This window comes from Nanorana parkeri, unplaced genomic scaffold (assembly GCF_000935625.1).
Source record: "Nanorana parkeri isolate BGI_ZX_2015 unplaced genomic scaffold, ASM93562v1 scaffold145, whole genome shotgun sequence".
Taxonomy (NCBI): Eukaryota; Metazoa; Chordata; class Amphibia; order Anura; family Dicroglossidae; genus Nanorana; species Nanorana parkeri.
Window position 1 is genome coordinate 938,947 of NW_017306413.1, and position 15,943 is coordinate 954,889.

The 15,943-nt window shown below is 38.7% G+C and overlaps 1 protein-coding gene across 2 annotated transcripts in view; it reads right to left on the reverse strand.

Annotated features, from left to right (window-relative positions):
• DIP2C (disco interacting protein 2 homolog C) overlaps positions 1–15,943 on the reverse strand; it is a 358,168-nt gene that overhangs the window by 127,965 nt on the left and 214,260 nt on the right. For both annotated transcript variants that reach the window (XM_018554178.1, XM_018554179.1), the window contains 2 exons: positions 7,583–7,674; positions 2,979–3,089 (listed from right to left, as the gene is read on the reverse strand). In XM_018554178.1, coding sequence (XP_018409680.1) covers positions 2,979–3,089; positions 7,583–7,674 — 203 coding nt within the window. The remainder of the gene's footprint in view (positions 1–2,978; positions 3,090–7,582; positions 7,675–15,943) is intronic.

The following is a 15,943-nucleotide window of genomic DNA, read 5'->3' on the forward strand; positions in this document are numbered from 1 at the left end:
CTTGCCTTGTATTTCGCAGCAGAGAAGGACCACTGTGCTCTGTGTGAGAGCAGAAGTCTCTCTGCAGTTATCTGAAGTGAGGAAAGCAAGCATTACTGACTTGGACTCTTTAGGTGATTTAAAATAAGTTACACTTACTATTTTACTGCACTCCGATTTCATTTTCAGCATTTGACCCAACACTTCCAATTGGGCTGAAGGACAATTCCCATTTAAAATAAAGGGTATTTATGTAGTTGCACACAATCTTTTTTGTAAATATTGGTAGTAAAAAAATAGCCTTTCTAGGTAAATCTGCAGCCAGCTATGATTTTCTAAATTTGAATGGTGAAGTTCTGTACACTGTTGTTGTATGCAACTTCCCAAGAAAAGGCATTTCTTGATCATGTAATTGGCTCAATGGAAAATGTATTTTTTGCTCTCACCATCGGGGAGATTTCCCATAACTTCCTGTCCTGGAGATGCAATAGGAAATGGGAGGAAATCTCCCCTAAATTAACAGAATTCTCATCATAGGGCATTGGTCACAGACACAGGTGGCCCTGTCGGAGGATTCACACTCATCTCTTGCTCTGGTGAGACTCGAATGTTTGGTTTTCACTCACTTTCTGTATTGGTGACTGTGGTTACCAGGACAAATAAAGAGGATATAGGCCCTCACTGACAACTTGTGAAAGGGTCTAACCCAGAACTAAAAAAAAATTTACAAAAAATATTTTACATACACTTTAAGAGATGTCTGTTGTATATAAAGTTAAAGCTGAATTCAGGAAGATATAAAAGACACAAATTAATGTAGATATATGTTTATTAATAAATAAATGCTTTTTTAAATGTAACAGTGAAATACTTGGTATTCATTTCTTTCAATCCTTTATGAACCAGCACCTAGATTGAGAGAGGCAGGGTAGCCAATCAGGTGTGCTGCATGCAAATGCATTGACATGGAATATACTAATAGAGGGAGAAAGAGCAGGGCGAGCAGATGAATTTAATCTATGAATTTAGCCATTTGCTTTAGGATGATGTATAGCTTAATGATTTTGTCCCTTTAAAATGCACCGCTATAATGTAGAAATGTACAGTGATAAATGTGTGTGAGCGTGTGTCTTACTGCTGGGAGATGCAGATTTTAGTATAATCTTGTAGTTAGTCATCTTCTCAGCTGCAGGCTACATGTCTGTGTGACGACTGAGGCTCCTGTCAACCCCATGGAGTCAAACTGAGCTGGAAGGATTTGAAGTAAAGCTGATTGCACTGCTACGTTATTTACAGTGACTTCATGAATATGTGCCATAAAAATAGATACATTTGCTTCTTGGATAATTTTTTCGCCTTATCCCAAGGTTAGTCTGAATTTTTACTTTTAAACATAAAAACACTAATTTGTGTACAACGAAGCAAACACAGAGCCAATAGCAGCCTGCCCAAGTCTTTATTTCATTTGCCTTAGAACAGATTTGATTATGACAAGTGAAAGCTGCCAAGGTCTAGCCGTTCTAGTTTTTATAAGATAGCTGCAGTGGGTCACATGTATGAGCTGACATACCTACAACTCTGTGTTATGAATGAGACTAGCTCCTATAACTGCACAACGATGTATGGGGTACCAGGGCTGGTTCTTGCACCTTCTATAGAAAAAGGGATGGACTTTTACAGTGCTATGAGGTCAGCTCATTGATTAAATGTTATTTGATGTCCACTTAACCACTCTGTAAATCAGACAAGTAATATCTTACATGAGTGGCCACAGTTTCAGAGATTTTGTAACTAGTAATGAGCAGTGGCTTGGTGCACCCCCAGTTGGCCTAAGTTCATCCAAGAACATACAAAACTGTGACTGACACAACCCCTTCCCAGGCCAATTAGTTGCGGCAGAGGCATCCCCTGCCCTGCAACTACATACCACAAACGGGCATGGAATCTGCCTGCCGCACCAAAACCCTCTCATAACTGTTTGGGAAAGTCCAAGTTCTAAGCCTAACAATAGGTGGTTGGGATTTCAATGCAGCAAAGTAAGTAAATCATCTTGAGGAAAGGTTAACTGAGATAAATGTATTCACCGTTGACAATAGATGGTTAAAGAGGGACATGTCCACTTTCTATAAATGGTCTACATACAAAATTCAGTGAATAGTTGTTCATTTAATGGGCACCACAAGACTCAAGGGCATTTTTTGTGACATTGGCATGTGGAAATGGTTCTTTATGGAGGGCTGTGTTCTAGCAAATTGTTAGATTAGTAGAAGTCATAAATGACTACTAATGGTATAGATAACATAACAAATGGCAACTTTAAGTTGAAGTATGGTCCTATATGAGCTGTGAAATAGATCCAGAAGTAGTCTACTATTAGTTATAAATGACTACTAATTATTGTTTGAAATAATATTGTGTAATGTTGATCTAAGGAAGTTTCCACTCATCTTTGGGGGTCAGAAAGATTATTTTCCCAGTTAGAGAATGTATTGCTTTATACATGCTTTATTAGGGTTTTTAGCTTTCTTCTAGATTAACTGTGAGCTTTTTCCAACCAAACCAGTGCATTCTCTATTGCGGACAATATGGCCATATTCTAACAATATTAACCACTTGCAAAGCACAAAAAAACATTCATTATCCTGGCCATATAGATATATTGTAAGTATATACATTGCGGGTGTTAGGTTGCCTTGATTGAATAGTTTTTTTCACATTGGAAGCTTGTTTTAAATGGTTGCAAAACTACCATGTGTATGGTCCCCATATCAAATAGATACACTTGGAGTCTTGGCCAGTTTAAAACGATTTCATGTATTGCTGAACTAATTGCATTGTAGAACAAAAAAGGTCAATTATGGAAGCAGTAGTATAAATATGACATCAAGTAACCTATTTGAGGAGCATGAAAGAGTAAGTAACTTTATAAATTGGAGGTTCAGCACATGCATTTAAATAACTGAGAACACAGATTGTAAGCACTTCTGCAAGCAGCTCACCTTCCTTGTAAGTGGCACTTCAATGGGAACAGGAACAACTTCAGCTAATAGACAGCCATAAAATGCTACCATAAATGCAGCAGGGTCATTATTTGGAAAGACAAGGGCCACCTACAAGAACAAACAAGTCATTAGAAGAGGCATGCACTCATCTCACCAGGTTTCACTTGACTGGATAAAAACAGTGTGATATATGTTTAGGCTTTTCTTTATTCTGCCATTTCATGCCTCAGAGATTTAAATATCCCACTTTACAATCTATAAAAAGGCAACTGGATACCAAAATAACATGCAACCTAAGTCGCTTTGGTTAAACATCTGACTACAGTTATTTACATGTTTCTCCTGTGTACTAAATGAGAACACATATGACATCACAAAAAAGGAATCAGTGGGTCAGTTCAAACAGTACAGAGTCTGAACAGCATTTGCCACTATCAGAAAGACTGTAAACTGGAAAGGAGAAAGTTACATAAATACACATATCAGACAAGATACAAACTGGGTTGAGACGGATTGGAAATAAACCCAGAATACTTTTATTACAGTAAACTGAAGGGATATGTGATAAGGTTAGTCTTTTATAGCAGTGGTTCTCAACCTTTCTAGGGCCGGGACCCCTTGGTAACATTTGCCAAGTTGTGGTGACCCCCAACCGTAAAATTTAGGGATGCACCAATACTAGTATCTGTGTGGGCTCTCGGGAGGCAATGCAGGCTCTCAGGTGGCTAGTGGGACTCTCTGTAGGCATCCAGTGTGGGCTCTGTGGTGATGAAGCACTCACCTCCCCTCCCTTCTGCCTGCTCCACTCTCTCTGATCCTCTCTGGCCACTGCTGCTGCAGCACCATCTAGGAGAACTGACACTGCTGCGCTAGGAGGAGGCCGAGGAGCCTCTTACCTAGAGCAGCACAAGGCATGTGGGGACCCCCTCAACTGTGGGTCGCGACCCACTTTTGGGTCCCGACCCACAGGTTGAGAACCACTGTTTTATAGGGTCATTCATATTAGATATGAATGACCCTATAAAACAGCATGCTTTTTTAGCTAAAATATTATTATAACTCATGATCATTTTTTCATGCTATATTTACAAATATACATAGCTCATTTCTCTTCAGGGAAGCCTATCCCACCTCAACCTAACCAGTCATCCATCACGTTCTCAAACAATTCATCCCCGCACAGCTACCTCCTCATGTATCACTTCTCCCTCCCTTTTAGATTGTATGCCCTCAGGGGCAGGGCCCTCCTTACCATCTTGTCTTGAATTGTATTGCGATTGTAATGTCTTCCTTATATTGTAAAGCGCTGCGCAAACTGTTGGCGCTATATAAATCCTATATAATAAAAATTATAATAATACTACATGCTCTAAAAATATACCTACATTTGCAAACTAAACTGTTAATTAAAAATACACTGTCTGGAAACAGGTGCAAGTTATCATGTGGTGCACCTATTCCCTCTCCTTCGCACTTAGACCATCTCTTATGCCCCTAAATTGGATTTTTCCTGTCAGCTAAATCAGTCAATTTCAGATATGATTAATTTAACTGCAAACCCTGCTCTCGGTAAAATTACGTTTAGATTTCCTAACAGCTACTGTACATAAGAGTAAGTGCCTACCTAGATTAGACTATTCATTTAATTTATATGCAAATCAGGAGCTCACACTCGTAAGTGTTCTTTAATCTGTAGTTGACTGTACAATTAGATAATAGTGTGTGTGACCAGATTAAAGGCACTTCAACGATCTAAACAGGGAAGTAAATGTGCAGATATGCATACATCCATACCTCCCAACTTTCTCAGAGGGACACCTTCCAGCACAATGTATTTAGTCAATGGGTACACCCTTGCCACCTTCCCAGTTATGCAGACAATTAAGAATTACTTTTCCTTTATACTGGCTTTTCAAAATAGCAAACAAGATAATAAAGAGATAGGATGATTTTCTGTATATCAGACCAAAAAGAAGGGCAACTAAGAAGGAAAGAGAAAGAGAGGGATTTTGATTCAAATAAAGGGCAGCCCCTCCAAATGATGGACAGATAGGAGGTATGTTAATACACCTTCTGCTTGGTTTCTGCTGCTCATGCTGATTAAATCAAAAGAAGATAAACTATAATAAACAAAGCAGCACAAAAACCTTATAACAATCATGGGATGGATATTCTCTCTCTCTAATAAATATTATATATACACACACACACGCACGCACACACGCTTATCCTGCAGATCAACAACGTTAAGCATTTGCACAAAAATAATTCAAAAACTGTCTTCAGAATGATTTTATCAGAGAGAAATTAAAGGTTTAGTCATTCAAACACCCACATTGGGTGGGAAAACAGTTAAATGATTATAGCAGATTTAGACCAGTGAGACCAAGCAATGTTTAAATGCTAGCTGAATGTACGAGTTCCATCTGCGACGCAAGTCCTTGCTAAATCCTGCCCTTTTAGTGAACAGAGCTGTGAAATTACTATGTGTTGAAACATAATTATGCCTTTACAGTGCAGTGACATTTTGGAGCAAACGTGGAGCAAGTGAGCTAGAGTGACCTCTCTATCATCTCTGTATTGATATATACTTCTGGGATGTTTTTTGTTTTTTTATCATCAATGAAAGTTGTACAACATTCAAGAACAAGAACTACATGAATGTTACTGCAAGTGCATTGTTTTATATTGAACTATGGGATTTTTTACAATAATCTAAATAAATATTTATTAAGTACATATATCTGAGTCCTTTCTAAACACACTCCATCACAATAGCAATATTGAACAAAGTGCTATTACTGGATTTACATTCAAGAACAGATCTTTCATTGAAAATAAAGATACCCTTTTAGCAATTCGGAGTTAAAGAACTCTAACCAACATTCGAAGTGTATATGTTTTGAAAAAATAAATATGCCTTTAGGGTGCAGCAACATTTTAGAGCAAGGAGAGGACGAGAGGGCTGCAGAAACTTTGGTGTCATCTCTTTGTGTTTATTTCTCTTATCTTATGATACTCATTTGAAAAATGTGCAGTGGCTTGCAAAAGGATGACAGCGACTCTGTGCTTGACCTAGCAGAGGATCGGTAAATATCTGCGATATTTACAGATTCTCCACTTGCAGAGCAAACACTGGAGTAATCAGGTGATCACTCCAATGCTTGTAAACAACTTGAGACACATAGTACTATGTGTCCCCAGTTATGAATGAACAGGAAGTGCTTTACATCACTTCCTGTTCATTCATGAGTTTCTAAATCAGTAGAAGTGCTCACTGTGGAGGCTACTACCCATTCAGAAACTGGTGATAGTACAGAGACTTTCCATTCATTCAGAAACTTCCATTCAATTAGAACAGAGGCTGCAGAAAAAGAGGATTGTGTCCTCAATTTCTTTTTCTATTTCAAAAAGCCCTCCCAACAGTAAAACAAAAAAAACAACAAAAAACACAATATAAAATCACTGATACTGATTTTAGTGTGCTTTTATCAATTGAATTGTGTTTTTTTTTTATCATTTCCATATTGATTTGATAAACATTTGCCCAATTATTGCAGGGCCTACAAAATTAGCAGTACCATCTTTTTTTCTATCGCGCCTGTGCTTTCAAAAAATATTGGTTTAATAATGGTTTTGGGGGGTCTTTTACAAATGCTAGCAACCTAGCAATAGAAAATCAAAACAATGGGAAAATTTGCAAATATGGTGTGGCCAGCTGAGGTGTAAAGCTTTCGAGGGCTTGGCAGTGAAAGGGTTAAATGTCTTAGAATGGCCTAGTCCAATCACAGACCTCAATCAAACTGAGAATCTGTGATATGACAAAGATTGCTGTACACCAGTGAAACCCATCCAACTTAAAGGAGCTGGAGCAGTTTTGCCTTGGAGAATGGGCAAAAATGTGCCAAACTTATAGAGACGTACCTCAAGAGACCTGCAGCTGTATTTATGGCATGTTGTGATACAAACTCCCCCCCCCAAAAAAATCAATTTTAATTCCAGGTGATAATGGACAAAATAGGAAGAATTCCGAGAGGGGTGAGTAGTTTTGCAAGCCACTGTAAGTGCACCAGGTCGTTAAAATGAACCAGACTTTCCCATTCAGGAATCAGTCTGGAAAGATCATGGTGAGACAAACAGCAATTTCTTCACAGCAAAAAAGGTAGGAATCTGCAACAAAGTTTGTTAAAATCTTTGCAATGTACATTGAAAACCCAGAGTGTTTTTTTTTTCTCAACAAAAAAGAGAAGTTACCCCTTAAACAGCGCATAACTTTTTTTTAGGGCTTTATTGTGGCTTCCAATACTGTACGCAATCATAAAGGGGGTGTTCAGAGTACAGATGGTACTCCCCTTTCAGCAGGTCATGTGACCATAGAACTACCGTAGTTTTCTAATCATGTGCCCTAATATAGGCAGTTTGGAGCAGTTTATCAGAAAAATGAAAACTTACAATACTACATACTGTATCTATCCAGCAACTATTGACATAGCTTTAATATAACATCTGGTAAGGGACCACATCAATGCAAATTTAATATTTCTGAGCCATGGTTACCATTGTTATACCTCTCCAACAGGCACAAACACCCATAAACTTACCCTGTCTCCAGGCCTGACCATAGGCTCTTGTTTTGTTCCCAGCTTATGCAGTATATTATAGGCAACCTTCATACTTCTGGTCCATAGTTTACCTATGCAGAAAATGAGTTAATTATGAACTTGCATATCAAATATGAATATATTTTTTCGTTGTTAAAGTAGTGTTCCAACAGTACTCTAACAGGTATATAAATGTGCCAAAGAACCAAAAAAACTTAGGATCACTGTGGTCATCTTTCTCCTCAGAATGTCATATGTACCCTGACATCAATCAGGGACATAAAATTGCTCCCATGATCTAATAGGCCTCTATAATTAAAATAATTTCCTGGGCAAAACATGTCAGAGTAAGGAGCTGGGGCTGGTGGGCATAACCATCAGCATTTTCCATTAAATTTGTTATGATAATGATGACCACGGTTGTGTGGCTTACTAATTCTCCACTGTATTTCATGTGTCAATCATGAAGATGTAATGGTGTGGTGGGAACAGGGTTGATTCTCCTTTGTAGTTTACCACACCGAATAAGACAGGAGAGCCATGGGTTGACCCTAGTGCTTTATCTGCACCAATCTATGTTGTAGGAAAAATGGCAAATTCTGAACTCCAGATAGATATAAAAAAAACACAATTTAGTGTAGTTGTGTATTCCACACTTATAATTGTGTTGCTGCTTCTTTACTGTACAATTTGGAGGCTTTGGAAAAGGAGGTGATACCACTGTATTCCTCAGCTTTAGGGAGCAAATGGTCATCACCCTCTTAGCTGTGCGAATCACAAACGTGGCTGGACAGAATCTCAAAATCGTTTGCCAAAAAATAATTCACACTTGTATTCCATCTGTATATTATGGTGCATGGAGTTCAGATTTAACACTGCACAGGAATCCTGAGCTCTCAGCATACATGGAGAAGACCAAGGAATTGTCAAATACAGACACATTTCATGTTACTCCTTAAAAGTGACACTAAACTCAGGAGTTAAAATGCTTTCAAGTACCATAACTATGAACAAAAACGTAGCTTATTTGTTTATCACTCGGCTGTAGATCCTCCAATCACCTCTGAATTGGTGCTGACCCTGTCCTTCCTTCTGGAGGGTGGCTACTTTGGTTTCCTATGGTCCCTGTGTGTGTTGTAATGTAGCCACCACACCAAGCTCGCTCCCGTGATGGACTACAATCTCATAGCCACCTTCCAGAAGGGAGAAGTTTTAGCACCAATTCAGAGATGATTTGAGTATCAAACATCATACACAAATAAGATACATTTTTGTTAATAGTTAAGGTATTTGAATGCATATTTAAGATTTAACGCCTGAGTTTAGTGTCACTTTGAACCTTATTTTCTCCCTACATTTACAGTTACTGAAATTTCTGGCAGCAGATAAACAGGGCAAATATAGGCGCAGGAACATTTTAGACGATCTAAATGGTTCTACATTGACCCATTGATAAAGTCAATGATTTGCCTGTTGGCATTGCTATAAATACAGTTAATATGACTGCATCATGGATTTCCTATGAATAATGAAAAATTCAGATGCTAATGTCTTATATATTTCCAAAGTGCTCACAACATATGGGAAAACAGAGGAGTGAAATACATTTGAAAGGTGGAGTCTTTTTTTTATCTCCTAATTCTTTACTGCTGTCTGTAACTTTTGCAGGGTTACTGGTATAACAGCAAAACATTGATGAGAGCAGGACTTCCTCCATCTCCTCTATGGAGTGCATACTCCATGTATTCCTGGGAAGAATTTACTTGAAAAGGTGGTGATGCCATATAAATAGAAGGATAGGAGGTAGGAGAAGACATCTTCGCTGGGGCTATAAGGAGTAAAATCATGGTAGGAGATCAAACATCGCTTCACTCCACAAAAGACAAAATTTAAGGACAATTTTACTTTAACTGAAGAAATGTCAATAAGTTTTGTGCATCCAACTATATTAAAAAAAATAGTGGGAATACTTCTGCACTGTCAAAGAAGCACATAAAAACAACTGGTAATTCTATTTACAAGGCAGACATTCACAACAGAGCTTATTTTTTGCTAAAAAATCTACGCAGTTGTCAAAGCCAAAGTGACCAGAAAACACTTAAAAACAGATGAATAGCTGAAAGTAGGAACTATTTTTATATTCATGCCAAACATATATAGTAAAATAAATAGTTCAAGCAAAATCTGGTTTGTGTTATTTCTGTCCACGTCAAGCTGTACAAAAAGTAATCTAAATTTGGATGCAATGCACTGACAGGTCAAAGTAATAAATAACTTCTGAAAGGAACATAACATTTTTGATATGGCAGTCAATGAGCTGACATCATTTCAAAATGAAATATAAATGGACATAGATTTGGGAACACGTGTCAGGCAAGCAGCTTCTCAACAGGAAATACTTAGTCATTCAATGATGAACCTTCAGAAGTAAAGTAAAACTGGGCAACTCAAATTCGGTACCTAACAAAAAAATCCATATAAGCAAAGGTTATCTTCAGCAAAAAATCACGGCAGAAGCACAAGATTTAGCAGTTTAAAGCAAATCTGTGCTTCGCCCATGCTTCCTTCAGTGTGAGTCCCTCCAGTAGTTTATACTAACCTTTTCTTTTGCTCTCCCGCCACTTAATTTCCACAGTGCGTAAAAATAATAAATATCCGGTACTTCCATGTATTGGGAGTGACTCATCTTCCTACATGTGATAGTGTTGGGTCTGGTGGATAAGTTGCTTAAGCACCTAAAGTTTTAATATGGGGGTTGTGGAGAGTCCTTTCCAAGGTCCAGTTCACCCCTCAGCTTTTTCTCCTTGCTCCTTGAAGCCCTTAGAGGCAGCTGGGGAGCCAAGGGAAGATAAGTTGGTGCAACTGCTGAAGCCGGTATTAATGTGAGCTTGTTGCTTTGCCTGCATGGACAAAGCACAATTTCGATTTAAATTATGCAAAATTCCACCTTAACCTGTAAGTGTCTAGGTCAGGTTTACCCCTCCCATCTCCAGAGCCCCCCTGTTGGCCATAGAGGCCATCAATCAGCACTGAATTGAGGGGTCTAGTTCAACTAGAAAAGTCCAAATTTCTACATATTTTCAGCTGCTTTTATTTATGGATCTTTTGATTCGTTTGACGTGCAGTTGAAAAGGCAAAACAATTAAGTTGACTTTTAGATGGGGAAGGGGGACTGCAGTAATGTAAACTGCATTTTTTGAGGGAAGCCCCTCTAAGTTTAGATAATGGAAAATTATTTATTTTTTGTTGAGGCTTTGGATGCATATAAGCATGGGGGGAAAAACAGCCCACGGTAGATTGCTATTATGGAAAACAATCAAAGCTTACTAAGTAAACCCCAGACAGAGACACAACTGATTGCGCATAACCACACAGTGCCCTCACTGTCCCTAAACAATCATCACTCTGGTCACCTTTCACATACAGTGATCAAATATGTTTAATTTAAACATAGTGGAGCCATGTCTGTGAAGGTTCTCATTTATCCAGGTCATGGTATAACTAGCAGCAGTTTAGTCACATTCAACTGGACTTGTTCTGTAACAAGAAGTGTTATAAGATGTTAAAACTACATTACAAAGCCCTCCACCCCTGTTCAAAGATGGTTGTTCCAATTTGATGTAGATGGCCTCTTGCCTGGTTCCCAAGAGGGGGGAACTTACAGGACACCATCTGTTCTCCACATATAATGCTTTTAACATCTCCACCCCAGGGTTTTGACAATAATGCACACCTCTAGCCATGTCATTTGAAGTTTTAACACCTATACATACTTCCTAGTTACATGGGATCATGTAACTAGAATAGGGTGGTTCCACACCTTTCACACCTCCCATCCTGTACTTAGACAATCAACATCTTGCCTTTTCATGGTGATTGGATTAAGGCCTCTGCACTTCATGTGTGGATATAAATGCAGGTTTTTTTTCCTGACACTCATCAAAATTAAAGTAGTGGCTTGAATTACCTAAAAGGTTCAATATTACATAAGTCCAGCCAAAAACTTACTACTAGCTATAGCAGAGCTCTAATTTCACGTTGTTAGCAGCAAGACTTCCGAACCATCATTTTTAGCTCTGTTCTGCTTCTCTTGAAACGCTTTTTCTCTGGTACAAAACTGATGTTCTTACTCTTATTGAAGTTTCTGTATCAGAAGAAAATAAAAAATCCAAAATCCAATCTCTGTGTAGAATTGGCAAGGCAGGTGTTTATTCCTGGGATCCCACCCACAGACACCCTATCAGTTCAGTCTAAAACAAACTAGCAGGTAAACCAGAATCTACTGAAAGTAGAAATATATAATATTTGGTAGGACTGACCCTTTAAATCATCAACAATTGTAAAGATACAAAATGATATGCCTCACTGCACATAGGAAGGCATGTGTACAATGCACACGTGCCTGTGCCTACAGGCTGCTCTTACATTTATGGTAAACCTCACCTCTAACGCACAGTGGGTCAGAGCACAATATAGATGATGCAGCACAGGTAAGAGTACACAGCATTCATCATGTCTAGGAGTACAGGCTGGTGCAAACGGTGCATGTAAAGATGGGTTTCTGTTGCTGACCAACTATTTGCATGATTTAGAGCTTGTATTGAAAGGGTCAGTCCATTAAAAGATTCAGTTTTTAGTAGATGCAGAAGAGTTGAACCACTCAACAGTTTTTTTAATCTGTCTTAGGACTTCCATATAGATATAAAAATGTTCTGAGTGATTTAAACCACCCGTGCACACACAAAACTCAAGAGATATTTTGGGTGCACTTGGCATTTACTCAATAATAAATGCCAATATTATATATTCCAATGTGGCTGCTTTGGAATGGGTTTGCGTATGTGTTCTATGCAATCTCTCTCTTATATATAGTACAAGGGTAAGTAGGGCTGAGAGTAGTGCTTGAACAACTCAATACACCAATCAGCATTTTTTCGACAGGCGATCAGGAGGCCAGAGAAGATGAGAACACGGTCAATCAGAAGGATTTAGCTAAAGTGATAGCCAGGTATGTGTAATTAAAACTGAGATGAAATTTACACATTAAGAATGCGTTTATGCATGCAATTATCTGTTACCAAATATAAAGAATCACTTGTACAGATACATTGTGGATCAGCAATGACAGCAGCCGTCAGAGTAACAGAGTCTGTGAACTTCACTACAAAATTAGTCTGCTCTTTGAGTTCGTTAGAGGTTTCTTTACAGTCAGAGGGCAACACATTAATTCAACAAAGAGGAAGTTGGAGTGTCAAACCTGCTAACTATAAATCTGTTCTTCTACCAAGAATGTAAACACTGAGGTCAGGTCCATCAACACTGACTGCAATGTTTATTTTCCATAGATTTACAATGGCAGCTCACCAAATATTTAAGAATTTACAGATATAGCTAAAGCCCCATTCACACAGGCTGTTAAAGGGAGCACTTAGCATGCGATCCTGATGCCAGCAGAACGCCACTTTGTACATGTGATGTGCTCAGTGTGACAAACCTGGCCCATGCTAGATGTTGTAGGCCATGGGCTGCATGGTGGGCTGCATACACTAGTACCAGCAGTCGCATAGAGCATAGGTGCGGGCCTTGTTAGGTAGGCTGTATGGGGGCCCCATAATTTCTAATGGCTGCCCTGCCTTTAACAGATAATAATAATCTGATCAATAACACTAACTGTATAGTAATTTGAGTATAGTGCATATTAACCAAATACATACAACACCATTATAACTGATTCAATATATTTTCATAGTCCTTCACAGCAGTAAATGAATGTGATTGCTCACTAGATGCTTTTTGAAGCACAACATTTATCATTGCTGTGGAGATTTCATTTCATGTCACTTTATGGGTGTTTGCACTGTCTGATCGCACAACAAATCACTGGAGCATTTTTTTAGAAATGATCATGTGCAGACAGCCTGGCTGGATCACAGTGTCAGCTATTAAGTGCTCCAATTTAGTGCCAATTTACTAAGTGCCTTTTCGGAGCTCAGCAGCTAACAGAAGGAATGCTTTCTGGGCGCGTGTCTACACAGACATCCAGCATCAGCTGTGCTGACCCGATCAAAGTTTGTGACAAACATGTGGGATTTAGATCCAAATTATTTCTTTATTTGTTTGGGGGAAAATATGGCTTTAAAGATAAGTCTGAACTAGGCCAGTGTAAAAATCTAAACATTTAGTCACAAACTGGTCTGAATCTGCAGAGCTAATTATGTAATATTTATATTTTACCCCTTATTTAGCTGACTTCCAGCTCATGAGTAGCCACAACAAAGCCCTGCAATTGTGTACATTCCTATTAACTACAGGGCTCAGTTATATTCAGAAGTAAACAGTGGACACGTGCATGTGTGTTGTCAGCATGAGGTCAAGCAGTGCAGTGACTGTTAGAATTATTATAGTTTTATACAGTGAGGAAAGGTTAGAACGTTTGTCAAATTCTCACTGCGGTCTCTGGTCCGTTTCAGAAATTTGAATTCGTATCCTACAACAGTGAAAAAGTTGTTGCCAGTGCAAAAATTAAACGAGTTCTCTTTTGGGTCACAGGAGTACATTTACTAATGTACTCCTGTGACCCAAAATCAGCATATAGCGGGCTACTGCCCACTGTATGCTGACAGCACAGAGCCGTTCTGCAGCTGGGAAAGATACCCAACAATATTGTTGGGATCCACCCCACTGCTGATTGACAGCTGGTTCTCTTCCTCTCTAGAGCCAGAGCTAGCTGTGCCCGCCCCCACTCCTGTCTGTCCCTCCAATGAGCACTGGTGGTACAAAGAGGGAAGGGGGGAATCCCGGCAGGTAGTTGTGACAGTCATCGCTCTCTTGCAAGAAAAGGACTCTGGCAGGTGCTTTGGAAAATTCAAAAGATCAAGAAGTGGGGGGGCACCCCAATGGTTGAGCATTTTTTTATTTTATTTAGTTTATCGGTTCATATTAAAAAGAAACAAGTCAAATTTCTCAAGTACCTGTGAGAAAGTAGGATTCAGCAGCTTAAACATTTTATTTTGGTTTTGGATAGAATGGGGAAGAGTTGAAACACCTGTGAGTTTATTTTTTTGTTTGTGATCCGTCAAAGAGATTTATCTTCACCTTCCGTCCCAAAGACGCAACAGGAAGTGGGAAAAAATTGCTACAGAGGGAAATTAAGCTCTTAGACAGTTATCACCACAACCTGTGTCCCATTTGGACAATTTTTGCACACCTCCTCTTCTTAGAACTACAGTAGAATTTTGGATTTCCCATCACTTTTTGTCTTGGTAACAACGGTCACCAGGACAAATAGAGAGGATGAATCTACCTAGCAGGAACAAAGACAGCTATAAAAAAAACATGGTCTGTCCTTATTTAATACAGAACTAAAAGAAATGTTTTTACCCCCCAACATTAAAAAATGTTTATAAATGCAACTTTGCCGTAAAACATTTTTACATTAGTTTCTTATTTAAAATACTTTTTCATTAACTTACATTTAATGTAATCCCACTTCCTGGTCCACATAGACACTGGTGACCAAGCCAGGTCCCCAAAAGTGTGCTCTGCGAAGGCTGCATCACGAGTTCCTTCCAGGAAGATCTCAACTGTAAACCTTGAGATCTTGTGGGAGTTTGTGAAATGTCATGAGATGTCAAGGGAAAAGGCTTTTTTTGTTTATATGTTGTCATGGCTTCAGCAACCTCACCAGAGGTAGTGTAATGCCACTATGTTGCCATAGTCATGGATATATATATATATATAAATAACAGAGCAACAGATCTTGTGCAGTGCATGCGCGAGATCTGGCATGGATGTCATCAGTGGAGTGGCAGCCGAATCGCTGAAGAGCAAGCTGGCCCCCGATGATGTCCACTATTCAAAATGTCAGAGCGGGAATAGAGGAGAAGTGAACCATTAGCATGTGGCAACAAACAAAACAAGGAGGCAAGAAAAAAAAAAAAATTTTTATTTGGTACATACAGTAATGGTGGAAGTTTCATGTGAGGGGGATGGGCCCACTTTAATTAATTAATGGGAAAGCGCATTTGTTTAAAAATTACCTTGCAAGTGAAAAATTTAAACAGATCCGTTGCATCTAAAGAATAATGCTTAGGACTGGGAACTGCCACAGAGAAGTTACAGCTTTGTAGTTGGCTCAGACATTACAGTAGACCTAAGCAAGTAATTTTACGCTATACTCTATTAAACGTTGGTCCGTAAAATAAATTGCAGAACCAGTAAAAAGAAAACCTTACCTAAACATTAAGTAATAAAACAAAGCTAATTCAGTGTTAACCCCGATCACACCTTTTCCACCCAATTTGTCTTCTGAAAACATTATGAAATAATCCAGTAACTGGAAACATACACAGACTACATGAA